The 27,528-nt window shown below is 43.4% G+C and overlaps 1 protein-coding gene across 4 annotated transcripts in view; it reads left to right on the top strand.

The window, feature by feature from the left end:
• The window catches only part of NIPAL3 (NIPA like domain containing 3), a 57,565-nt gene that overhangs the window by 9,180 nt on the left and 20,857 nt on the right, over nt 1–27,528 (top strand). For all 4 annotated transcript variants that reach the window (XM_054500278.2, XM_054500257.2, XM_054500267.2 and 1 more), the window contains exons 2-5: nt 15,613–15,681; nt 17,498–17,669; nt 20,615–20,674; nt 24,910–25,055. In XM_054500278.2, the coding sequence (XP_054356253.1) occupies nt 15,613–15,681; nt 17,498–17,669; nt 20,615–20,674; nt 24,910–25,055 (447 nt within the window). The remainder of the gene's footprint in view (nt 1–15,612; nt 15,682–17,497; nt 17,670–20,614; nt 20,675–24,909; nt 25,056–27,528) is intronic.

The following is a 27,528-nucleotide window of genomic DNA, read 5'->3' as shown; positions in this document are numbered from 1 at the left end:
TTTGGTTGTTGGGGAGGGCACTTTGCTACAGGAAGCCCCCCAGGCTGAGCTGCCCAGGAAGCAGTTCCCAGCAGGACATTGACACTGTGGAAGCTTTACCTCAGCCGGGAAAAGTCAGGTCTCAATTCTTCTGTTGAGTGAGTAGGCATTTCATCTGAGCACCTGCTCTCTCCAGCTTGCGCTGGGTGGGGCGGGAGCTATATAGATCAAGCTTGTCCAACCCACAGCCCAGGAGAGTTTTGAATGCAGCCCAACACAAATTTATAAACTTTCTTAAAACATTATGAGATTTTTTTTGCGATTTTTTTTTTTTTTAGCTCATCAGTGGCTATCATTAGTGTTAGCATATTTTATGTGTTACCCAAGACAATTCTTCTTCCAATGTGACCCAGGGAAGCCAAAAGATTGAACACCCTGATATAGATCATCAAGACAGATCTTCCCTGGTTACAGTCTAGGAGGGAGGCGGGGAAGATACATTTTCACAAGTGTTTACCCCTCAAGACAGAATTCGACACAAAAATAGAGATACAACAGAGCGTTAAGAGCATGGCCTTTGGAATCAGAGACTTGGCTCCAATCCCTGGCCCTATTACCTTTCTTCTTATTTTTTTAGGAGACAGAGTCTCCTGTGTGGCCCAGGCTGAGTGCACAGTGATTATAGCTCTCTGCACCAGCACTGTTATTTTCTAGCATTATAACTTGGGGGAAAATCATGTAACGCCTCTGTGGTTAAGTCTTATACCCGTCCTATAGGGTAGTTATGAGAATGACCGGAATTTACAGATGAGCAAACCGAAGCTGCCTGCACCACCCCCTGCTTCTGCCTTCGGAAATCCTACCCAGCCTTCCAGCACAAGTATCACCTTTTCATCCATGAAGCCTTTGTCAGTCTTCCTGGCGATAAAATATAGGTCCTTTAGCCACCCTTTCATAGCCAATTAACAATGATTATTGTAATCATCATAATAAAAGCAACTAACATTATTTACTTACCGAACAGGAACTGTGCTAATCCTCACAAAAGCTCTCTGAGTTAGGTACTGTTATAACCCCATTTTACCTGTGAAGAAACTGGCACAGAGAGGTTAATTAACTTGCCCGTGGCCACACAGTCAATGAGTAGCGTAGTTGGGGTGAGTAGCTTTGCCTCCACTTCACTTCTTTCGCCAGTAACACTCCCCATTGAGAGACTGCAGCATGGGTAGAGTGACCCATGCTGGTCCCGTGGGTAGTGGTCCCGGTTTGTGCCTTATGCCTGTGTATGTTAATAGAGCCCCCTTTCATTCTCAGTCTTCCTTTTTTTTTTTTCTTTGAGATACAGTTTCAGTCTGTCGCCCAGGCTGGAACGCAGTGGCATGATCTTGGCTCACTGCAACCTCTGCCTTCTGGGATCAAGTGATTCTCATGCCTCAGCCTCCCGGGCAGCTGGGATTACAGGCTTGTACCACCACGCCCAGCTAATTTTTGTATTGTTAGTAGAGACAGGGTTTCACCATGTTGACCAGGCTGGTCTTGAACTGCTGACTTCAGGTGATCTGAGGAGTCTTCCTATTTGGAAGGTATACAGTTACCCTAAATATAAGGCTCTTGGTAGTTGGGAGGCCTCATGCTTTCTCACCCATAAAATACTGGAACCAGTGCGGTGTGGGGAGACCCTGACAGTTGCTTATTCTGTGACTTTGGCCGAGTCTTGGGCTTTCTTGGGTACCAGATCTCGACTGGGAGCAGCTCCTGAGATATTTGCCTGCCTTCTCCCCTCTCTTCCACCTCAATGGACACTGTCAATTCTACTCTGCCTTGTCAACTCAAGAAAAGTTGGGAACCTGATTGGGTGTTGGCTCAGAAGAATCAACCCGATCTGGCAGTGCCCAAGCCTGGGGCCGCCCAAGACAGTTCTCACCCCTGCCTGTCAGCTGGGAACCATATGTTCCACTATGCACCGTGTCTTTGCTTAAGGGACAAAGTCACTGATTCCAAGGTGGAATATCCCTATTCTGGGTTAACTGTGCACGTGTACTTGTGAATGCTCCACCCCTAAAATAACCCCAGTGAAGACATACAAGGTGGTTCCTCAGCAAAAAGAGGAGCAGAATAGGTAGAGAAGGCTGCCAGCGGGGTCCAGAGGTGGGAGCTGGCCAGGCACTACCCATTCCCTCCCTGCAGCCGAACTGGGCACCCATATTTATGGTTTCCAACCTGAGGGTTGGAGGAAGAGCTTGCTGGCAGGAGTCATCCTTGCCCCTCCCCTTGCCCTATGCCAGGCACTGCAGGGCACCTCGTAGGTGTGTGTACAAGCAGTGTAACCCAGGGCTGGTGGCAACTTCTTGGCCTCTCTTTGAATGCTAATAAAATTGGACCCGTCATCACTTCACAAGGGTTTGGGGGCATAATTAATGTTGATGAAACCCTTTGAAACGCTTAGGTGGAGTTATATTATGCTATTGCTAATCATGTCTGTCTGTAACTGGTTATTACATGTGGACATTCATATGTTATGGAAATGGCTTTTAAAAGAAACCTCAGCCATCTGTGTTCTTAGTGGAAATGTGGCACTGATAAGGTTATTTTTTTTCCTAATTGACTGTGCCACCTTTGAAGGACACTTCATAGAACACAATGGAGATAGTCTGGAGGAGTAATTATCATCAAGAGGCTGGAAGTCAGGCTTAGATGCTAAAAATAGGACTCATAGTAACACCCATCTCATAGGGTTGTTTGTGGCCCTAAGAGGAGGGTACACAGAAAGGGCTTAGCACACCATGTGCTCCATCAATACCAGCCTTTATTATCATAGTAACTATCGGGGATCAGAAAACCATACCCGAAAAAGAAAGCCTCAGAAGCAAAAGTTCCTCTCTGACCTTTTCTTACTCTCCTTTCTCTGGCCCCCCCTTCTCCACCAGGCTAGCCATAGAAACTACAGTCCCTCTTCCCCAAGGCAGGTCATAGAAACCAGAACCCCTGCAGGCATTGAGGTGGCTCATGCTTGTAATCCCAGAACTTTGGAAGGCCGAGGCAGCCTTTGAGCCTGGGAGTTCGAGACCAGCCTGGGCAACATGGTGAAACACCGTCTCTACTAAAAATACAAAAATTAGCTGGGTGTAATGGCATGCACCTGTAGTCCCAGCTACTCAGGAGGCTGAGGTGGCAGTATGGCTTGATCCCCAGAGATGGAGGTTGCAGTGAGCTGAGATCACGTCACTGCATTCCAGCCTCATTCCAGCCTGGGTGACAGAGCGAGACCCTGTCTCAAAAAGAAAGAAAGAAAGAAAGAGAGAGAGAAAGAGAGAGAGAGAAACACCAGAACCTCCTTTCCCCAAAGCCAGCTGTAAAACCTAAAATATTACTCTAATTTTCTTCTACTTTTCTTTGTAAAAATTGGCCATAAGGAAATTATCAGACCTACTTTGTTTGATTGTAGGTCAGAAGACCCCCATTCCAGAGAGGGTCCTGACTCATATAAGGAAGGAATGCTGCCTAGAGAGGCCGAGAAAAATCTCAATAGACAGACCTGGCTGGGTTCCCCACTCAGTCTATCAGCATTAGATCAGGCCCCTTTGTCCAATCTTATTTCTACACAGTCGTCCATACCTTGTTGAACCTAAGCCTAAAAATGACAGTTTCTCCTGTGTCTTTGGGTCTTCACTCTGAAGGCTCCCGTGTCACATAAAATGATGATCAAATAAATTTGTATGCCTTTTCTCCTATTAATCTGCCTTTCATCAGTTGATTTTCAGCGAACCTTCCGAGGGCAGTGGGGAAGTCTTCCCTTGGCCCCTGCATAACCTTTTAGCCTACAATGTTTTTGCTGCCTAGATGGGTTCACCCTTGTGAGGTTTACAGTTTTCACTTCTGGGTCCCAGCCTTCCCTGCCCTACTCCCTGACTTGTCTCTGTGGCCACAGTGGCCTCTCTCTGCCCTTCTGCAGCTCCGCACTTCCACTGGTAGTGAGTTATTAATACATTCTCAGGCTGACACCTTCACAGACTAAATCCTCGTGGATTTGGTCAGCCACTCATCCAAGGCCATCTCATCTTGGTCCCTTGCAGTAAAAGTAAAATAGCAGCTACCAGTTATAGGAACCATATGAAAAACTACCATCTTTATGCATCAAAAATTGTTGAGTATTGGCCGGGCGCGATGGCTCACGCCTGTAATCCCAGCACTTTGGGAGGCCAAGGCGGGCAGATCACCTGGGGTCAGGAGTTTGAGACCAGCCTGGCCAACATGGAAAAACCCCATCTCTACTAAAAATGCAAAAAAAAATTAGCTGGGCATGGTGGCACATGCCTATAGTCTCAGCTACTCAGCAGGCTGAGGCAGGAGAATGGATTGAACCATTTCTGGCAAATTTAAACACTGGTATTTTTTAAAACTGTTAGATACTCTTAACTGAAGCCCTTGGTATAAAGACCATTCAGTACCCACTGCCAGCCTTCTGAAAAATATATAAGCTGTTCTTTAAGTGTTGAAAATTTTACATCATTCCTTTTTCTCCTTGACTTTGTATTTCCATTCTATTTCCCTCACAGAATTTTATTCCAAAATTGTGGCCGAGTGCGGTGGCTCATGCCTGTAATCCCAGTACTTTGGGAGGCCGAGGTGGGCGGATCACGAGGTCAGGAGATCGAGACCATCCTGGCTAACACAGTGAAACCCCATCTCTACTAAAAATACAAAAAATTAGCCAGGCATGGTGGCGAGCGCCTGTAGTCCCAGCTACTCGGGAGGCTGAGGCCGGAGAATGACGTGGACCCAGGAGGTGGAGCTTGCAGTGAGCCGAGATCACGCCACTGCACTCCAGCCTGGGCTACAGAGCAAGACTCCATCTCAAAAAAAAAAAAAAAAAAAAAATTGTGTATTTTAATACTTGAAAGTTTTGTGGACTCCTCTCATACTTCCATTAAAAGGAAAACTTTGAACAAATGAAATTTAACAGAGTTATTTGAGCAAAGAATGATTCATGAATTGGGCAGGCACTCAGAACCAGAAGAGGTTCAGAGAGGTCCACTTTAGTGGCCTGAGCAGCAGGCTTTTATAGGTTGAATGCAGAAGCAAAGCAAAGAAGTGGCTTGATTGGCTACAGATAGGTGCTTGCTTTATTTGGGTCTGATTGGAAAAAGGTCCCTAGTTAGAGGTTAGTTGATGCTTTGATTGGTTATGCTTAAGTTTCATTTTACTGGTTACTTTGCAATTCAGTTTGCTTACATAGGAACCCAAGGCCCTACAGCTGTCTCAGCCTGATGGCCTCCCAGAGAAAATTTTTTCATACTTCTCTATAAGAAAAGATGTAGAATAGGTAATCAAATTTCATTTATTAAAATTTCCTTGGATATAAGATTCATAAGTGTTGATTCAATCAGAAGAGTTTTTTTATTGGTATGATTGACTGAAAGCTGTTAATGCAGTATAAAGTTTTACAATGATTATTAAGCAAAAAAACAATGTATTGGAAATGAATATCTGAATGAGAAGAATGAGGCTTTCTTTAAAAATTAATTTCTGTATTCAAGATAAATATTACTGATTGCTAGAATGAGGCAGAGTTTAGCATCAATTCTATTGCAAGTTTTGTTTCCCATAGCTAAAGTGCTAAGAACTTTATTCACATTAGTATAAGTACCTGGAATGGAAGGAGTGTTCATATAGCAGTATCACTAAATTCTGTTTTTTTTCTTTTGTTTGAGACAGAGTCTTACTCTTATTGCCCAGGCTGGAGTACAATGGTGCAATCTCGGCTCATTGCAACCTCTGCCTCCCAGGTTCAAGTGATTCTCCTGCCTCAGCCTCCCAAGTATCTGGGATTACAGGTGCCAGCCACCACACCCGGCTAATTTTTGTATTTTTAGTAGAGACAGGGTTTCACCATGTTGGCCAGGCAGGTCCCAAACTCCTGACCTCAAGTGATCCACCTGCCTCGGCCTCCCAAAATGCTGGGATTATAGGCATGAGCCACCGTGCTAGGCTCCAGTATCACTAAATTCTTTAAACTCCTTCCAAGTTACATGCTAAAAATCACATCATGATAAACTATTTTCATCAGCTAACAGTATGATTAGAGCTACCTTCATTTTTGTTCAAAGCAAAGTACAGGACACACCTAATTTACAACAAGATTTGTTTTGCTTTCATAACTTCTGTGAAGTTTACCAAAAGGGCATTATCAATTATGCCTGTAACTTTTTCACCTAAAGACACCTTGTGTTAATCTGATATATCTAGAAAGGGTCAGGGAAATTGAAATATTATTTTTACTATACCTTTGCTTATGCTGTACTTTAATGCACATATATTTGTACATTTATTATGTAGCATAGTATATAAGTATTTGTACATATATTTCAAGTATAAATGATTTTATTTTATAACAAGCTTTGAATATATTTTTGTCAAAGCTTAGAGCAGCAAATTTAGCTCGTTCAGTCTGTGTAACAGATCTGGAATATAACCTAATTAACAAAGCTAGTCCTTATTGTCCAAACATCAGTCAAACCAGACTCTGGCTTAGGAGTATTCCAAGAAGGGCCAAACTATCCCATTCCAGTGTCATGCCTTAACAGGAATGTGGATGACAGAGGGAAGAAAAGTCATTCTTGGGATGGGTGTTACAGCATCTTGATTATCACTAAAAAAACGTGGGAAACAAAATTTCAGAATTCCCCTTGATTTCCTGGTGGTTTTACAACTTGGCAGTGTACCAGAGTAAGATTCTAAGGTAAATGAACGACAAGCCTTTCTTTGATCAAACGGGAAAAAACTGCTGTGAAAGGTGAAATGAGAAAGCGGAACATACGAAAAGCTAGCAAAGAACGTGGAAAGACATGAAGATAGGTGATCAAGTCCCTTAAGACTGTATCACCTTGTGGAAGAAAATCTCTGGCCCCAGTCCAAAGAAGATGGCCTTCTAGTCCTTGCAACCCTGATTTCTATTTTATTTATTTATTTATTTTTTCTAAGTGTTCAAGTGAAATAATTTCTCTTTTAGAAACATAGTGCTAATAACGTCACTCAGAGCCTCCCTGTCATCTCCAAGGCCAGGTCCAATGTCTTGGAATAGGGCTTCTCTGGTTTCTTTCCATCTTCCCTGGACCCCTTTTAAAACTGAATTAAAGGGGGTTCCCTTTAGTCAGTTCCCCGATCCCATTTTTCCCTGAGTCTTTTCCCCTTACACCAGCCATCTTTCTCTTCCTCAAAAGTACTTGCTCGTTCCCACCCCCGCAGCTTCCTATGCATTGTGGAACAGCTTTCTCCACCCCACCCCCACCACTCCAGGTCTTCAGGCCTCCCTTCAGAAATCATTCTTCAGAGATGTCTTCCTTGACCACCCCACAACACACACACTAGATCAGGTCCCTGTCATGTAGAGTACCCTGTGCCTCTCCTGTGTAGCCCTAACCACAATGTGATTACATAGTCAGTTCAATGTACGTTATGTGACGACTAGGACAGGGCATGGCACAAACTAGGCACTGAAGGAACAAATGACTGGAGTGCCATTCCTCCCTTCTCTATACTTGTGTTCTTGTGCCCATCTCTAATAGATTGTGTTTTTTTGTTGTTTTTTGTTTTTTTTTTTGAGATGGAGTTTTGCTCTTGTTGCCTAGGCTGGAGGGCAATGGCACCATCTCGGCTCACTGCAGTCTCCGCCTCCCAGGTTCAAGTGATTCTCCTGCCTCAGCCTTCTGAGTAGCTGGGATTATAGGCATGCACCACCATGCCTGGCTAATTTTGTATTTTTAGTAGAGACAGGGTTTCTCCATGTTGGTCAGGCTGGTCTCGAACTCCCAACCTCAGGTGATCTGCCCGCCTCAACCTCCCAAAGTGCTGGGATTACAGGTGTGAGCCATCGCACCTGGCCAGATTGTAATATTTTAAGTGTCTGTATTCTGCACTAGCCTGGGAGTCACTGGGTCAAGAACCAATTCCCCAGCTCCTAATAATAGCTACTATTTATTCAATACCTACGCTGTTCCAGGCCTGTTATAGAGCTTTATATATTATATAGTTTGACATAATAATTATGAGCATGGGCTCTGGTGTCAGACTACCTGGGTTCCCATCCTTCTTCAGCTGCTTACTAGCTATCTCTTATCCTCTGTGCCTCAGCTTCCTCACTGTAAAATTAGATGATAATAGTACCTGCCTTAAAAGGTTGTTATGAGGATTAAATGAGTTAATATGTTTAAAGTACTTGGAGTAATACTCAGCACATAGTAAGTGCTTGATAAATGTTAGTTTATGATTATCATTGTTGTCATCATTTCTAATCTTTACAACAAGGCTAGTCTGTCAGTTTCCAAAGGCTGATCTCTCTCTAGTAAACCTGATCACCTCCCACTGGCATGTGCCTAACACGTAGGAGGTTCTCACGACGCCCTATTGTTGAATGATGGATGACTCTAACTATGATAGCTAATATTTATTGAAGGCTCTGAGAAGCCCCATAGTAAAGAAATCTGTATCCGTAAACCCTCTGATTTGTGCTAGGAATCATGCTTTGTTACTTCCATGGGTTTATCTTGTTTCATTCCTGCAACTGCTCTGAGGAGTAAGTACCCTTAATAACTCCGTTTTACAGTTGAGGAAACAAATGCCCAAAGATATGTCCAAGTCACAGTGTCATGAAGGACAGAGGCTAGATTCAAGGTGAGGTCTGCCTGACTCTAGAACCTAACCTCTGAATAACCACATTCCACACACTTATTGTGCTGGAGCAGTTCCCTAGGATTACGATTCCACTTAGTTTCCACAAAATACTGTACGTTGTAGGTTGCCTTCTGCAGTCCTCCTCAGGCCACAAATGTTGGTTGAGGGGGTTGCGTATGCTCTGCCTCAGGCCGGGTGCCATGTGAAGGTTGGAAGAGGAGGCCAGGCATGTGAAAAAAACTCAGGCTGGAAGTCTGAGAGCCTAAATTTTAGCTATGGTCCTTCCATACTGCCTTTGCCACAGCCAAGTAGTTCAGGTTTTGTGCCCAGAGTAAATTCCTCCTTTGACATTCCACCTTTTTCTCAGCGGTCTCTCAATTATTGCCATTTATTTGTGTTTAGATTAAGTCATTTATTCAGGAAACATAAACTGAGTTCCTTCTATTGATTGGGAAGGAAAAGAGAGACATGGAGGCTCCAGTTAGATATAATTTCTAAATGAAAGGAAGGCAGAATTCTGTCTACCCATACTGGATGATTAAGTTTTAAAAGGAATTAAGAGATCTGCGACAACAATAGCATAATGGGTGGGGGAGAGAGATGGAACTATATAGGAGCAAAGTTTTGTGTAATGCTAAAATTAAGTTGCTATTAATCTGAACTAGATTGTTATAAATTAAGGTGTTAATTATAATCCTCAGCACAACCATTAAGAAAATAACTCTAAATATGTAGTAAAATAAATGACAAGTGAATTAAAATGGTACACTAGAAAACATATCTATTTACCACAAAAGAGGGCAGTAATGGAGGAATTGAGGAACAAAAAGAGACTACAGAAAACAAATGGCAAAATGACAAGTCCTTTCTTATTACTAATTATTATTAAATGTGAGTGGATTAAAATCTCCAAGTAAAAGGCAGAGATTGGAAGAATATATATTTTAAAACATTCAAGTATGTGCTATCTACAAAAGATTCCCTTTAAATTCAAAGACACAAACAGATTGAAAGTAAAAAAGAAAAAAGAAAAAGATATTTCATGTAAACAATAACCAAAGGAGAGCTGGAGTAGCTATACTAATATTAAACAAAATAGACTTCAAGATAAAACTGTTACAAGGTACAAAGAAGGACATTATATTATGATGAAGGGGTAAATTCATCAAGAAGATGTAACAATTGTAAAATAAATGCACCTACACAGCCCCAAAATACATGAAGCAAAAACTGACAGAATCAAAGGAAGAAATAGACGATAATACCCAAAGACTTGAATAGTGAATACCCCACTTTTACTAATGGATAGAACAATTAGAAGATCAGCAAGGAAATAGAACACTTGAACAACACTGTAAAGCAGCTAGACCTGACAGAAATCTGTAGACTATTCCACTCAACAAAAGCAAAATACAAATTCTTCTTAAGTGCACATGAACATTTTCTGGGATAGAGCACATATTAGGACAGAAAACAAATCTCATTATTTAAAAGATTGAAATTATACAAAGTATGTTTTCTGATCACAATGGAATGAAATTAAAAATCACAAAAGGAAATTCACAAAAACAAAGTGGGAAATTCACAATTATGTATAAATTTAACAACACGCTCCTAAATAACCAACAAGTCAATGAAAAAAATCACAAGGGAAATAATAGGAACTACCTTGAGACAAGCAGATCCTAAAATCCATATGGAAGTCCAGAGGACCCAAAATAGCCAAAACAATCTTGGAGGAAGAAGAACAATGTTGAAGAACTCACACTTCTGATTTCAAAACTTACTACAAAACTACAGTAGTCAAGACAATATGGTACTGGCATAAAGACAGACAAATCAATGGGATAGAATTCAGAGTCCAGAAATTAACCCATACATCTATGGTCAACTGATTTCGACAAAGATGCTAAGACCATTCAATGGAGAAAGAATAGTCTTTTCAACAAATACTGCAGGGATAACTGGATAGCCATATGTAAAAGAGTGAATGAAATTGGATTCCCACCTCACACCATGCATAAAAATTAACTCAAAATGGATCATAGAGCTAAATGTAAGAGCTAAAACTATAAAATTCTTAGAAGAAAATAAAGGTGTTATTTTAGATCAGGCAACAGTTTTTGTCTCTTTTAGTTCAGTTCCTTCATTAGTGCCTTCTTTTGTGTTAAATAGATATATTTTGTCATGTACCATTTTAATTCCCTTGTCATTTCTTCCACTACATATTTTGATTTATCTTCTTAGTGATTGTGCTGAGGATGACAATTAACACCTTAACTTATAACAACCTAGTTCAGATTAACACCAACTTAATTTTAGAAGTACATGAAATGTCGCACCTATATAGCTCCATCTCTCTCCCCGACCCATGATGCTATTATTGTCACAAAATATGACACCAAAAGCATAAACAACGAAAGAAGACAATAGATAGATTAGACTTCATCAAAATTTAAAACTTTTCTGCATTAAAGGTAGAAGTCTAGCCTCTCCGTGTGGTCTCCGTTGACACCATGGGGAGGAAGACACCTTGCCACTGGCTCCCTGCTTAGCCTTCCCTGATAGTCCCAACAGGGGAGTTGAGGGGCTGACTTAGTTCATTTGGGCTGCTGTAACAAAATACCATAAACTGAGTAGCTTATAACAACAGAAATGTATTTCTCACAGTTCTAAAAGCTGGGAAGTCCAAGATCAAGGCCCCAGCAGATTGGGTGTCTGGTGAGGGCACTTCCTCTTTCTGTCCTCACATGATGGAAGGGGCGAGCAGCCTCTCTTGGGCCTCTTTTATAAGAACGCTAATCCCATTCATGAGGGCTCCACCCGCATGACCTAGTCACTTCCCAAAGGCACCACCTCCTAATACCATCCCCTTAGGGGTTAGGACTTCAACATACAAACTTAGGGGGCAGCGGGCACAAACATTCAGACGTACAGGTGCCTTGTTCTCTGTGGTGTTTGGAATAGTGAGGTTATTGTCTAAAAGCGTTTTTCTTGCCAAGCTTCCCATCAACTTGTCCAAAAAAAGAGGAGGCTTTTCTTGGGGCTTTTTTTTTTTTTTTTTACCCTGCTCCACCCCTGTTGGTATTTCCAGAGTGCTAGCTTCTTCACCTACAAGTTTGGGATATATGAGGCAAAAAGAATACAGAATACCCAAGAAGCTCACCAATATGCCATTCCTGGGGTCCCAACTTTTCTAGCTTGTCTGCCTTCTTCTCTGCATTCAGAATTGTCTTATGTTTGTCTTTTTTTTTTTTTTTTTTTTTTTTGAGATGGAGTTTCACTCTTGTCACCCAGGCTGGAGTACAATGGCACAATCTTGGCTCTCTGCAACCTCCGCCTCCTGGGTTCAAGTGATTCTCCTGCCTCAGCCTTCTGAGTAGCTGGGATTATAGGTGCCCACCACCATGCCCAGATAATTTTTGGGTTGTTTATTTTTTTTAGTAGAGATGGAGTTTCACCGCGTTGGCCAGACTGGTCTCGAACTCCTGACCTCAGGTGATTCACCCGCCTTGACCTCCCAAAGTTCTGGGATTACAGGCGTGAGCCACCGTGCCCGGCCTTTTGTTTGCCTTATATGTGATGACCAGGGTTTTAGTTGTACATAGCAGGAAGAATAGGGAAAAGTACATCTACTCCATCTTCCCAGAAGCAGATGTTCTATAATTGACTTTTTAAATGGAAAGTTATAAAATAATTTTTTGTATGCAAGCAGCATTAAAATATTGAAACTGGCCAGGCGCGGTGGCTCACGCCTGTAATCCCAGCACTTTGGGAGGCTGAAGCAGTCGGATCATGAGGTCATGAGATCGAGACCATCCTGGATAACACGGTGAAACCCACGTCTCTACTAAAAATACAAAAAAAAAGCTGGGCGTGGTGGCGGGCACCTGAAGTCCCAGCTACTCGGGAGGCTGAGGCAGGAGAATGGCGTGAACCTGGGAGGTGGAGTTTGCAGTGAGCCGAGATTGCGCCACTGCACTCCAGTCTGGGCAACAGAGTGAGACTCCATCTCAAAAAAAAATAATAATAAAATATTGAAACTAAGATTCATTATATTTGTAAATATAATTTGTTAGATTTATAATAATTAGTTCTATGGTAAGGTTTTATTTCAAAAAACTAAATTTGAATAACATATTTCTTTTTACAAAATAAAAGCAGATTGCCTTTTTTGTCCACCAAAGCCATGCCTCTAAGAAGGAGGAAGAAAAAAACCTCACTCATGTTTATGAGAAGTTGGGCTAATAATAAACATGTCCCAAAATGCTTTCCACAAAGTGTTGATTCTGTTGAGCTTTTTAGTTGCAAGTAACAGAAACAAGTTCTTAAGCAAAATTGGGCTGTTCCTGGCTTCAGGAAGGTCTGGAACCAGGAGTTCTGGAACCAGGATGGCTCCAGGGTCCTGAGGAGCAGCAACTAATGATTTGCTCAGGCCTCACCTTGGGCTGAAGGGAGCCAACCTTTCTTCAGCCTTTGTGTTTCTCAGTCCAAGATCTGGATCCCAGAGAAAGAGATTCTGGCCTGCCTGGCCTGGGTCACACTTGGGCCATGATGTCTAGGGAGGATGGAGCACTGGGAATGACAGTTCCAATAAGACTGTGTCCAATGGGGAGGGGGCAGAGGAGAGTCCTCCCCAGCAAAATCAGGGTGCCGTTTATCAGAAGAAAAGGAAAGGATTAAAATGTTAGTCAAGTGAGAGTCACAGATGTTTACTCCAGATGCTGATGGCTAGATTCCAAGTTAAGAGTTCTAGAGCCAAATAAGTTTGAGAACCTGAGTTAGACAAGGAGAAACTCCCCTGAGGGCCTCTAACATGCTCTGGGGACCTCCCGGCAGTGGGTAGATGATGCATTGCCTTTAACTACATGGTGCCTTTCTTGCCTTGGCACCCCATTAGCATCTCTGGGAACTCAGCTGGGGAAACCCTGGCTGGGCGGGTCTCCAGCGAGCCTTTTAGCTCTGAGATCCTGTGATCCTACAGGAAAGACGTGTTCTGCCCACAGGTGGTTTTACTCCTTCTTGCTGCTCATCAGGTGAGTCAGAATCAGTTCCCAGCTCTGACCTTTTCCAGGTAGGGGACACATCTCAGGTGTGGTGAGGTCGTGGCGGAGCTGGGACTAGACTGGGGTCCCCTGGCTCCACATCTTTCCCTTCTGTGGCAGCGCTGAGCCTTGTTGGGAGAGAAGTTAAGGACAGCCGTCCATGGTGATTTCAGTTGGTGGGCCTCCCTCTCGGTCCTCCTGCCCTCTCCCGTCCCTGGCCAACTGCCCCTTCTCAGGGAAGACCTGCCCTCAGCTCTCTAAGCCCCGCAATCTAGAAGAGGGAAGGAGGGAGGGTTGGCTTCACTATTACTGCTGACTCTGTCCTGAGGGGGAAGCCTCGGCCAGCTGTGGCCACTGCGGGGCAGCTTGCTAATTATCTATCTTTCCAGATGGACTGAACATATGACAGTGAGGACTGTTTGTCTTGTTAACTGCCGATTCCCTAGGGCCTGTCCCCCGCCTTAAAGAATGGGCAGGATTTCACCAGGGAGGGGAATCAGGTGGGGTTGGGAAGAGAACATGCTGGGAAGGAGGATGCAGCATTGGCCAGCATAGAGCATTCCTTGGTGTTCAGTGGTGAAATACGGATGGAGGGTGTGTTAGGGACTCGTTATAATGTGTTTTAAATGCTAGTACACTTTGACCCAGCAATTCCACTTATAAGAATTTGTCCCAAGGGACTAATCCAGACAAATGCACAAAAATGTGTGCACTAGGCTATTCAATCACAGCATTGTTTTTTAAAAAGGAAACATAATAGACACGGGGGACTCCAAAACGGGGAGGGGTTGGGGTGGGGGTGAGAGTTGAAAAATTACCGATTGGGTACTGTGTTCACTTATTTGGGTGATGGGTTCACTAGAAACCCAAACCTCAGCATGACACAATTTGCCCATGTAACACACCTGCCCATTTACCCCCGCTCTAAAATAAAGTTAAATGAAAATTAATAATAAAGGAAACAGCCTAAATATCCAGTAATAGCAAAGTAATGATATAAAATATGGCACATCCAAAAATAATGAGTTATTTGACATTTAATAAAAATGATAAATTAGGTATGCCTGACAGGGAAATGTGTTCGCAATATGTTAAGTAAAAAAACAGATTATCAAACAGATGGTAATCTTATTTTTATAAAGTAAATTAACATTTCCATTGATATGTAAATTTATGGACAGAAAAATGTTTGCAGGAATAAGAACCAAAGTGTTTATAGTCATTATCTCTGGGTTATAGAATTAAAAGTGACTTTTCTATTATGGTGGTGGTGTTATTGTTATTTTTATTTTTCATTTTGTTCTCATGCTGCCTTGTCTAAGATATTATTATTTTTATCTATATATATTCCCTAGTTATTCTACAATGAATATATGTTTGGTAATCATTTTATAAAGTAAAAAATTCCATGCCAGGAAGTCTGAACCTCACTCATAGGTGATGTAAATTAACTTTTTATAAATTGAGTAAGTGAAAATGCCCTAAGCAAGTGAGCCAGTTAAAAGAGTTTCATTGAAACCCCTCTGGGAAATGGAAGACTCTATTGACAAGATAGCAAAAAGTATTCTCTGGCCTGTATTTCTCTTGTAAATTCTGATTTTGGAATGTTGCTTTTCTGCACAAGGTGGTGGCAAGTTAATACTTTAAAGGGAATAGCACAGCAGGTTTAGACCTTGTCAGGTCAGTGTGATCGGGCCACCAAAGTATCCAATTCAGGGCAGCATTTTGTAAACCAGCAAAGCAGCCAGATTAACCTTGAGTAGTAAAATTCCAGTTGTGGGTCTGGAGTGTGGCTTTGTCACGGATATTGTTTTTCTGGTTTTGTTTTGGGGCAGCAAATGGTTGAGTGTCAGAAGTGTCCTGGGGCCCCCCTGGCTTGTGCCCAAATCATGTCCGCTCCTGTGAACTTTCCTTACAGGAAAACCTGATCGGCGCCCTCTTGGCAATCTTCGGGCACCTCGTGGTCAGCATTGCACTTAACCTCCAGGTAAGTTTCAGTTAACCAGCACTGTCTGGGGGCAGAGACACAGCAGACAAGTCAGGGTGTCTTATCCAGGTCCAGCTGCCTCCTCTCTGCAGGGCCTTGCCTACTGCATCCCTGGGCTGCACCTGGGACAATACCTTGCGGGCCATTCCAGGATTTCTGTTGATTCAGTGGCTCCATTCCATCCCGCCCCCGCCCTCCTAGCCAGGTCCTCACTGTCTCTCCTTGGGCTTTGCAGTGATCTCCTGCTAGCTTCCCTGGCTCTGGTCTCATCCTCTCCTCTTTGCCTTGCCACAAAGCTGCTGGAATTACCATAGTTTTGTCAAATTCAACTCTAATTACAGCACTGTTCATTACTTAAAAGCCTCAGGGATGCCCTATACAGCTGCTGTGGACCCTGCTACTGACCTCCAAGTCCCCTCAGCCTGAGTTCACAAGCAGCTGTGGTGTGGAGCAAGTTGATAGCTAAGGAGCTTCTCATGGGGGCACCAGGGAGCTGGTGCTACTGGCATGCAGGCACAACTGGGGTGTGCACTGGGGGAGCGGGATGGTTAATGCCCCTGGAGGCTGCCTTCTGCCAGCAGGGGTGGGAGGCAGGGAATAAATGCCCCAGGCTCTTATCCTCTGCTAGGATGATTCTAAGGTAAGATTCACAGGGTTTTTCAGAGGGTCCCCTGTGGGACTGAGCCCGAGTTGCCCACGGGACTAGTTCGCTCATGAATGCACCTTTCATCTCTGTTCCCTGCCTCACTTTCCCCCTCCCTTACTTGTGCTCCCTGGAATCGTCTCATACAGACTACCTGCTCCCACATTCTTGTCTCAGGGACTGCTTCTGGGAAACCCAAATAAGACTTGATACCTGCTAACAGGACGAATCCCACAGCACACTGGCTGGCTTCACTCCACCAAGCACTGCCCAGCTTCTACCTGCAGTGAACTGCTCTCCCTCCCTGGAGCAGGCAGGAGACTGTGATCCCTGTGGGCACATGATTGTGCCTTGTTCACCTGTACTCTATGCATCTCAGCTCTGGGATGTGTATGTTTCCGTGTGTCACTGACACCATGTGATCTCTTAGCTACTTGTCTGGTTCATTCTCTTCTCTCTCCAGGGCAGCATCTCTGGTTATTTATCTGCTTCCGGGCAGCCCACATCATGATCCTCCCCAAATGGCAGACTTGGCCCTCTAAGTCAACATGACTTTCTAGCCTGCTTTAGTTACCGCCTCAGTTTCTATGTCCCAGGTTCACATTTCCCCCAGAAAGAATATTGACCATGCTTGAGCCATGTATCCACCCCAGGGAGAGCAAGGCCCACTGATACCCACACAACTGCCCAGCGAGAGCTGCTGGCATGTAGACAGGAAGGAGTGTGCCAAACACTCGGGCATCCAAACGTGGGGAATCCTGGAAACTGCAGAGAGAGGCAGGAGGTCGACCCAAGGGCCGGGCCAAGTGGGATCCTTAGACTATGGCTCCCACCCTGAGACTGCATTGCCTGTGACGTGCATTAGAAATGCCTGTTTTCAGGCTCACCCACATCTCTCTGAGACTAACTCAGGATGAGGCCCAGGCGGGTATTTTGACAGAGCTTCCCAGGGGATTATAAGGATTCCCAGCCTGTTGGAGAACTACTGTCCTAGAATTTAGATCTAGTATTTAGATCTCTACTGTCTTACTCTTCTCTAAGTCAGGACTCCACAAGAACCTGACAAGTCTTCCCAATTTATTTGCAAGTCGGGGGTAGATTTAGGGTACCTACATCATAGCATTTTTTTTCCCCAAACATCTGAGCAAATTGCATTATTTCTTGGGTTTCTAGAAGTACTGCCACATCCGCCTGGCAGGCTCCAAGGATCCCCGGGCCTATTTCAAGACCAAGACATGGTGGCTGGGCCTGTTCCTGATGCTTCTGGGCGAGCTGGGTGTGTTCGCCTCCTACGCCTTCGCACCGCTGTCACTCATCGTGCCCCTCAGCGCAGTCTCTGTGATAGGTAAGACCAGGGCTGTCCCACCCTCCCCTGGGGTGCTCCCAGCTGCGTGACCAGAGTGCCATCACCAGGATCAAAGGTGCCCATTGAACAAACCAGCTTTAGCTTGGATAATAATAGCCTAATACAAAGGGTTTCAGACACACCAGGCCCTGTAAGTGCTTACAGATATTAATTCTGCTAATCCTCCAGCCACATGTTGAGGGAGATGTTGTTGTTATCCCCATTTAACAGATGAGGAAACTGAGGCACGGGGTAATGAAATTACTTTCCCCAAATGACACAGCTAGTGAGTAGTAGGGCTGGGATATGAACTGGGCTGTCTGGCTCCAGGATCTGTTTAAGATTCAAAAGCTTTTTAGACTTGCTTTTTATTTCTAAAAGAAGAAGGAAGATAAACCTTAACCCATGCATCTTTTCACCATCAAGATACATTAAGCTTGTCACTGAGTGCAGTGGCTTGTACCTGTAATCCCAGCTACTTGGGAGGCTGAAGTGGGAGGATCGCTTGAGGCCAGGAGTTTGAGACCAGCCTGGGCGACATGGAGAGACCCCATCTCTACAAAATGAAACAAAAAAAAAAAAAAAGAGAAAAACAATTAGCTGGGCATGGTGGTGTGCACCTGTGGTCCTAGCTACTTGGGAAACAGAAGCAGGAGGATCCCTTAAGTCCAGTGTTTGAGTGCTGCAGTGAGCTTTGATTACACAATTGTGCTCCAGCCTGGGTGACAGAGCAAGACCCCATCTATTAAAAAAACAAATTAAGCTTTTGTAGGGTTTGGGGCCAGGCCAGGCTGGTCTCAAATTCTTGAGCTCAAACTATCTGCCTGCCTTTCCTCCCAAGTGCTGGGACTACAATTGTAAGCCACCACACCCGGCCATTAACTTTCTTATCTGCTGGCTTTCTATGATTTCTGTAATCACTGAACCAGTGTTTCAGAACATTTGAACCAACTAAAAGACAAGGGAGCTTTAATGTTCATGAGAACACAAGCAAAACAGAATTAGAAAAAAAAAAAATTCTCCTTAAAGAAAAGATATTAGTAGATTAGTGAACAATAGCTTTTTTGTGTGCATAGAAGCCAGGACAACGAACTTGCTTTGAAATATTCCTTTGCGTTTTGCTGGCAAGCACTACTCTGCCCAGATGCTCTTCTCTGCTCTTAAAGGAGAAAGTCATATTTTGGGTTTTATTCCTCCTTGAGTTAAGAGGTTCTCTTCTATGCAAGGGATGGCAGATGCATGGTAACTATGTGCCCCTCCCTTCCTGTGCTCAAGGCAGACATCATTAATCAATCATGGCACTCCTTCCTAGAGAGCATAGATGAGGCCTCAGAATTCTCAGTGCTTCCAACAGTCACTACCAATCACCAGGAGTTGGCAAAGGAGCAGAAACCTATTTACTTTCCCTGATCCTGTTATAAGGCCCTGTTTTTCCTAACCAGGGTTGGTGAACTGGCAGCTTACAAAGTGAATGAGGTCCTCAGACATGGTGTGTGTTTTTTCCCACACAGTATTTTTTAAATGTAATTTGAATGTCTTTAGCTGAGGCAAGTAGTTTTCCAGAGTCTCAGCCTTTCCCTGTTGTCTTACTCCCAGACCATTTTCTATGTTTGTGTTATGTTACTCCCCAGCCCCTGTATGTGATCATACCTGTAGCCTTATCACTCTGCTCTGCCCACTGCGGGTATCTCCAAAGGGCTCCCAAACCTTTTTCACAATGAGAAATAAGTGTCTAAGTGACTGGTGCTTTAAATATTAGTCTTCGAATTTTAATAAGGTTCAAATAACCGAATTTTTTTTTTTAAAGAGGCCAAGTTATAATGATAAAACTTCAGATATCAGCCACTGGAAATTAAGGGGCCCTAGAGCTTCTGAAGCCGTCCAGTGAGGTGTAATATTAAAAATAGTAATGAGGATATCTGTGACTAAACCATCACTGCTCCAGGTACTTTTAGTAATAATACTAGCTTAGTTATTGAGATTGACTGTGTGCCAAGTGGCTTACATATATCATTGAATTACCCCTATCATTCAGAAAAGTAATTTTCAGTGGTGTGCTGGTAAACCACCTCTCAGAGAGACAAAGGAGAAGAAAAAGAAGAGGAGATGGAGGGATGGAGAAAGGGGATGGAAAAGTGGAAAGGAGAAAAGGCAGACCTGATCTGTAGCGCTTGCCAGTTTGTATGGTATAGACATTATTACTCCTACCGTGGCTGATTTCAAGCTACGGATGGTTTTCCGAGTATTCCACAAAATATTTAACATTCTATGAGCTGGTGCCAGCTGGATCTAACACCGTATTTCATAGGCTAGAGAACTGAGACTCAGGTGAAGTGACATATCCAAGGACACACAGCCAGAAGAGGCAGAACTAGGGTAGCGAGTGGTCCAGGTCTGTTCACAGTGACTGCCAGCCCTATCCTTTTGGGCAGTCCCAAGGGTGTTTGAGTACATCTGTGAACGTGGAAGAGCCAGGGAGAGGAAAGAGCCGGGGGAAATGTCAGAGGTGGGTGTTACAGTGGAAGAAGTAAGAGCCTGGCCTCCTGCAGTCCTGGGTTCAAGTCTTGCCTTCCCCTGCCACCTTCATGATCTCAAGTGGGCCCTTTACCTCTCTCAGCTTCAGTGTCCCCATTTGTCAAATAGGAATAATGAGAGTACCCACCTCCAAGGGTGAACATGTCAGAAATAACTTGTGTAAATTGCCTGTCACACAGCAGGTACTCAATGCTTCTGGCCTTGTAGGAAATCCTCAGGAAGGAAGGCTCCTCTCTGAGCCTCCCTTTCCTAGATGGAATCACACAGGAACCAAGCTCTTGGCAGCATGAGTGACAGGTTAGGAAGTACCAAGCTCCAATGCAAAGGAACCACCCAGAGGGCATGGGTGAAGGGATGCCCTTTAACTGACAGCAGCCTCAATTCCCTTTTCTTTGTGCTTCATTTTTCAGCTAGTGCCATCATAGGAATCATATTCATCAAGGAAAAGTGGAAACCGAAAGACTTTCTGAGTAAGTTCAGTGATTTGAACTGTGTCCTTAATTTTGCATGAACACTTTTTATTAATTGTAAAAACAGTTCACTCTAATTCAGAGGTTATCTCCCTCCTGCTCTCCTCTGTGGTTCTATGTTCTGCCCTCAACAGGCTCCTCAGAGCTGGATTTTTTAATCAGGGGTTCTCAAGCCTGGCCCACACATCAGAATCATTGGTGAGGCTTTTAAAAATGGACTTTTATCCACCCCATTGGATCAATTTTGAGCATCTATTATTGGGATTTTAGGAGGCCTAAGAAACCCTCTCTCTCCCTGACCGAGTTCTAAAGCAATGGGAGTCAAACACAGATGATCAGAAGTCATGCTTTACTCCTAATAAAAGCTAGATTAGAGCATTTTAGGTGAGCTAAATTAAAGCATAAAGCTGCTTAGGTGAGCAGCCAAGGGAATGTTCTTGCACTCTCCCCACAGGACCCTCCAGCTCCCAGTCAGACCTTGGGCGGGTCCCCCCAAGAAACACTTGGATTTACAGAGTGGAGACACTTAGCCAGAATTATTGCCTCACATAGTTTGGGCCAGAAAAGGAAGAAAAAAGATCAAAGCCCCAGTATTTAATTTTTTATTTTTTTAAGTAGATTAGCTCCACCCAAGTTGAGAAATGTAGACCAATAGGGCAAGAGGCAGAAGTGTCACTTTAATGGAGGTCCCTCCATATGGAAACCCAAGGAGTGGGGAAGAAGCATTCCCCACAAAACACCTACTAAGTGCCATGTTGTGTTATAGGTGCTGAGGATACAGCAGTAGGATAGATGGGGCTTCTGCTCACAGAGATTATAGTCGTGTGTGTGTGTGTGTGTGTGTGTGTGTGTGTGTGTGTTGGGGGAGGGGAGAGATACAATAAACAAACAACTAAATGAAATAATTTTAGATTATAGTGAGTTTTTCAGAGAAAATTGAACACTTTTGGGGACTGGGGAGATGGGAACACTTTTCTAGACTGATCAGGGTCAGACTCTCTGAGGAGGTGATTTTTCCCCCTAACTTTTATTTTAATTTCAGGGGTACATGTGCAGGATGTGCAGGTTTGTTACATAGGGCAACGTGTGCCATGGTGGTTGGCTGCACAGATCATCCCATCACCTAGGTGTTAAGCCCAGCATCCATTAGCTATTCTTCCCAATGGTCTCCCTCCCCCAAGCCCCCACCCTCCAACAGGCCCCAATGTGTGTTGTTCCCCGACCATGTGTCCATGTGTTCTCATCATTCAGCTCCCACTTACAAGTGAAGACATGCAATATTTGGTTTTCTGTTCCTGCATTAGTCTGCTGAGAATAATGGCTTGCGGCTCCATCCATGTCCCTGCAAAGGATATGATATCATTCTTTTTTTGGCTGCATAGTATTCCATGGTGTATATGTACCACATTTTCTTTATCCTGTCTGTCATTGATAGGCATTTAGGTTGATTCTATGTCTTTGCTATTGTGAATGTGCTGCAGTGAACATATGTGCACATGTATCTTTATAATACAACAATTTATATTCCTTTGGGTATATACCCAGTAATGGGATTGCTGGGTCAAATGGTATTTCTACCTCTAGGACTTTGAGGAATCACTACACTGTCTTCCACAATTGTTGAACTAATTTACACAAGGAGGTTATTTTTAAGCCCAGATCCAGGTGATACTAAGGAGATTGCCATCCCCAGGTCTGCGGGCCGGGTTTTCCACATACCAGGAGCCACAGGTGCAAAGGATCCGAGGCAGGAACAAGCTTGGTTTGTCTAGTCTCAGTAAGGCTGTGTAGCCAGAGGGTAATGAATAAAGTGAGAGGGCGATCAGTGAGACATGTAGGCCTTATGTGCCATACTGAGGAGTTGAGGAGTGACGTGATGGTGGCCCAAGCTCTGTCCTCGGAGATTCTGAGCTCTGGGCTGGGGCCAGGGCATTGGCATTCTTATAGAGCTCCCCAGGGTGAAGTGTATACTGATGCCTGCAAATCACTTTGAAATGCATCCAAAATAAGATGGATTAATGCATGGATAGAGAGATGGATAGATATGTGAGAAAACAAGTATAAAGGTCAGTTTAGAATCTAGCTGTTGGGACTATGGGTACTCACTATATAACTTTTTGAACTTTAATATATGTCTGAAAATTTTTCAAACAGAACTTCGGGGAGAGAAAATTTCCAAGATGTTGTGGATATTCAGCCAAGTTTGGGGACCTCTCTGAATCATTGATATAGAATAAGATCAAGATGGGACCAAGAGGCCAAAAAAGAAAAGAATTTTACTCTAAAAAAAAAAAAGCAGAACTTTGCCAAAAGAAAAAAGTGGAGACTTTGGAGCTACTGCCAAGAAGACCAAATGACAGACTAAATTTCAGTAGTCTTAATGATGGGGCAGGGGGTTAGGGCTGGTTCTAAGACCAGTATAGAAGTTTGCATCCCTTTGGGAATACTCTAGGTAGTCCTAGGATGAGAGCCATGCTAGTCCAAGCAGTGCCCTATGTGACTTGGAAAAAGAAGGCCCCTCTGGGCATCTGTAGTTTTGTAGGCACAAGCCTTGATGAGCAGAGCATGGGCTGGATTTTAGCCCATCTCACCTATTCAGCCAGGTGCCCTTGTGCAGTGAGTAACCTGCACAGCTGAACATGGCTGTCTTACCTGGAGTTCCATTACATTCAGCAAACATTCACTCAGTGCTAGACCTGTGTTGGACACTGCAGGTGTGGAGATGAGTAAGATTCATCCCTGCCTGAAAAAAACTTTAGATAACACACTTACTTTGTTGAGTTTAACCATGGCTCATTCATTCATTGAACAATTGAACAACCGTTTTCTGAGCACCTCCTACATTTACAAGGCTTAGTACTGAGAATAAAGATAAAAGACATTTAACATGGTTTCGCATTTTCTCTAGACAGTGGGATGAAATAGGCAAAGTTAGTTCTATCCCAGAAAAGTCTAGAGGCCTGTGGTCACCATAAGTGTGGCTTAGAACTCTTAGCCATTTTTTGGCTTCCTGGGGCTGGGCTGGACCTTGGAGGCTTTTCAACAACCTTACAGAGTTCAATAGGAGTGTGACAGGACTCCAGGGGAGAGACAAGAGCCATGCCACCTGGACCACTAACAGTCTCTGACAGGTCTGTGGAGCAGAATATTGATAGTAATTATATGGTTATTATATAGTTCCCTTGGTGTTAGGTTAAATAGCCAGTTGGGAAAGGATGAGGTAATTTTTAAAAGGTATGTGTTGAGCTCTGAAGGCTTGCCCTTCTGTTTTATTTTATTTGGTTTTTTAGTTTGCCCATAAAGTGATTTTAGCTTTGAAATGTTACCTGTAAAATGCACATTAAAATCACAGTGCAATACCATCATGGCTAAAATGAAAAAGACAAAATGTAAGTGTTGACAAGAATGTAACTAGAACTGTCTGACTCTACTGGTGGGAGTGTAAATTGGTACAGCCACTTGGGAAAAACATTTGACACTAACTACCAAATTGAACATCCACATATCCTATGGAGGAATTCCACCCCTCATTTTATACTCAACAGAAATGCATACATGTGTTTCTTAAATGACATGTACGAGAATGTTCACAGCAACATTATTTTTTATAACTCCAGGCTGGAGACTCCTCAAATGCCTCCCAGCAGTAGAATGGATAAATTGTATTGCATTCACACAGTGGATGACCTTACACAGAACAAATGAACTGCCACTGTGCCCCACAATGCAGATGAATCTCAGAAACATCATGTTGAGTGAATACAGACAAAAGAGATCACACTGTAGATTCCATTCATATAAAGCACAAAGCCAGGCAAAGCCATCAGTGCTGTTACAGGTCAAGATAGTGTAACCCTGAGAGTGGGGTCTAGCAATTGAAAGGGTAGGGTCTAGTGATCAATTTCACAAATGAGAAATTTCAGTATCTGGCTAATGTTCTCTTTCTCCATCTGGGACCTGGTTTCATGAGTGTGTTCACTTTGGGAGAATTCCTCAAGCACTTTTTGTATGCATGTTATACTTCGTTAAAGTTTTTTATTTTTTTTACATTAAGTGTTTTTTTAACAAAATTAAGGAAAATCATTTATTTTTTAAAGTAAAGAAAAACCAAAAATACAAACAATACCAGGTCATGGTATGTTGCAGGAGAAGCCTATTTTTTCGTGGCTGAGAACGTGTACTGTATCTTGGGCCTGTTGTTGCAATGAGTCTGTGACAGCCTCTCTTCCCCGCAGGGCGCTACATCTTATCCTTTGTTGGCTGTGGTTTGGCTGTCGTGGGTACCTACCTGCTGGTGACATTCGCACCCAACAGTCACGAGAAGATGACAGGCGAGAATGTCACCAGGCACCTCGTGAGCTGGCCTTTCCTTTTGTACATGGTAAGAGAAGCCTCCAATCCTTCCCCCTGAGATGGCAGGAGGGAGATCAAGTCCTAGAAACCAGAAACGTGAATACCCAGCAATAGGGGATTCCGTGAGTTGTGGCTCATTTTACCAGCATGAAAGACCGTACTTCTGGAGAGTGAACAGCTCATGGCGAAATGCTTGTTTCATTTATGTAATATCAAAACTCTACTGGTGGGAGTGTAAATTGGTACAGCCACTTGGGAAAAACATTTGACACTAACTACCAAATTGAACATCCACATACCCTATGGAGGAATTCCATCCCTCATTTTATACTCAACAGAAATGCCTACATGTGTTTCTCAAATGACATGTACGAGAATGTTCACAGCAATATTATTTTTTATAACTCCAGGCTGGAGACTCCTCAAATGCCCTCCAGCAGTAGAATGGATAAATTGTGTTGTGTTCACACAGAGGATGACCGTACACAATGAGAACGAATGAACTGCCACTGTGCCCCACACAGTAATATCAAAACCATTATGATGTCAGTTTTATTTTTTAGAGGCATGTATAGGTATATAGTCATGTAATATATCTATGAAGGCCTGGATGGGAAAGCAAATTCCATCAGTAGTTGGCTCTGGAAGATAGTGTTATGACTCAGTTCTTATTTCCTCTTCATCTTTATAAATTGTCCAAAATGTCTACAGTAACCATTTCAAACTTTTATGGTAAGGGGAAGAAAAAGTTAAAACTGTAAACCATTTAAGAATGTTATTTTATTTTTTTTCCCCAGTATCACACTGCTGATAGAAGCCCAGGAGACACGGGAAATTTTGTCTCCTAACCCCTCCGCCAGAGCTCAGTCCTCTGCCCCAGTTCTATCCCATTTTAAGTCTATAAATCAACTGATTAAGGAAAACATCTAAAGTATGTGATAAAGCTACTGGTACGTTCTTGTTCCATGCCCTGCACTGTGCTAAACACATTTTTATATATCATCTCAGATTCTCTTAACCCTATAAAGTAAATGTTCTTCCCATTTTATGGATGAGAAAATCAGGGCTCTGAGGGGTTAGCTGACCTGCTCAGAGTCCATAAAAGCAGAGTTGGATTTGAAGGCCGGGCCCACCTGGCCTCAGGTGCCATCTTCCTTCCCCGTGGCCTGCCGACAAAGGTATTCACTGTTTTCCTCTGACATAAACAGCCTGGTCTCTGATTGAGTCTAGAGGCCCTGGAACATCCTTTTTTCCTCAGATTATCCACAAGGCAGAGGATCACTTCCCCTGAAATGGGGGCTGTGTCATTTCCCAACTGGCAGCCAGCCCCAGCATGTAGTTGGTGACAGAGCAAAAGACCGCCTCCTTGGGCAAAGCTTTACGCCAGAACAGGCCTTTCACTCAGAGGATTGAAGCCCAAGACTTCCTAAGTGCTGTGTGGCCTTAGCCAAGTCGCTTTCCTTCTCTGTTTCCCTCTCTGTAAAGTGGCAAGAATCTCTGGACTTAGAATTGCTATTGGGAGATCCAGGAAGTAGCATTTAAGTCACCCAGAAGGTGGTAGATGCTCAGTGAATGATTCTGTTGTCTTAGTTCATCATGACTGGGAGGCAGTGCTGCCAGCTGGAGAGATTTGGCCAAACCAAATTCAGTCAATATTTATTGAGCGTCTGCTATGTGCTAGACACTATGATTATAAAAAATAAATGAGACATGCCCACAGAACTCACGGACTGTTGGGAGGCACCACATATGCACAGCCATCTCATGATATAATGTCCAGTGCTATTCCAGTGTTCATTTTAGAATCATGGAGAATGGGCCACGTGTGGTGGCTCACACCTGTAATCCCAGCACTTTGGGAGGCCGAGGCAAGAGGATTGCTTGAGCCCAGGAACTTGAGACCAGTGTGGGCAATGTGGCAAAACCCCATCTCTATTTGGAAAAAAAAAGTAAAAATTAGCCGGATGTGGTGGCGCATGCGTATAGTACCAGCTACTAAGGAGTCTAAGGTGGGAGGATAGCTTTGAGCCCTGGAGGTCAAAGCTGCAGTGAGCCATGATCAAAGTACTGCACTCCAGCCTGAGTGACACAGTGAGACCCTGTCTCAAAAAAAGAAAAAGAAAAAAAGAATCATGGAGAATGGCTGAAAAATTGGGACCCCTCAAATGCAGGCACAGTGGTTGGGAATGTTGATGATTGATGGCACATCCACTTGAGGAAGTATTCTGCAGCAATTAAAGATAATTATGACAACTTCACAAAACATGAAGATTGTTTATGGTAACTAAAAACAGCCCAGTACAAAATTGTGCATTCACTATAATGACAACTCGATAAAATATGGATTCACTGGAACAAAGACAAAGAAGAAACAGGGGGAAATGAAAGCAGCTGTGTTTTATGGTCTCTAATTAGAAGGAATGTTTTAAATGTTTCAAAATGCCCATTAATGTTTCTGTGTTTTTTTTATACTAAATCAGCTTTGATAAGGGGTTTGGGAT

This window comes from Pongo pygmaeus, chromosome 1 (assembly GCF_028885625.2).
Source record: "Pongo pygmaeus isolate AG05252 chromosome 1, NHGRI_mPonPyg2-v2.0_pri, whole genome shotgun sequence".
Taxonomy (NCBI): Eukaryota; Metazoa; Chordata; class Mammalia; order Primates; family Hominidae; genus Pongo; species Pongo pygmaeus.
This window is presented reverse-complemented; position numbering and strand designations above follow the sequence as displayed.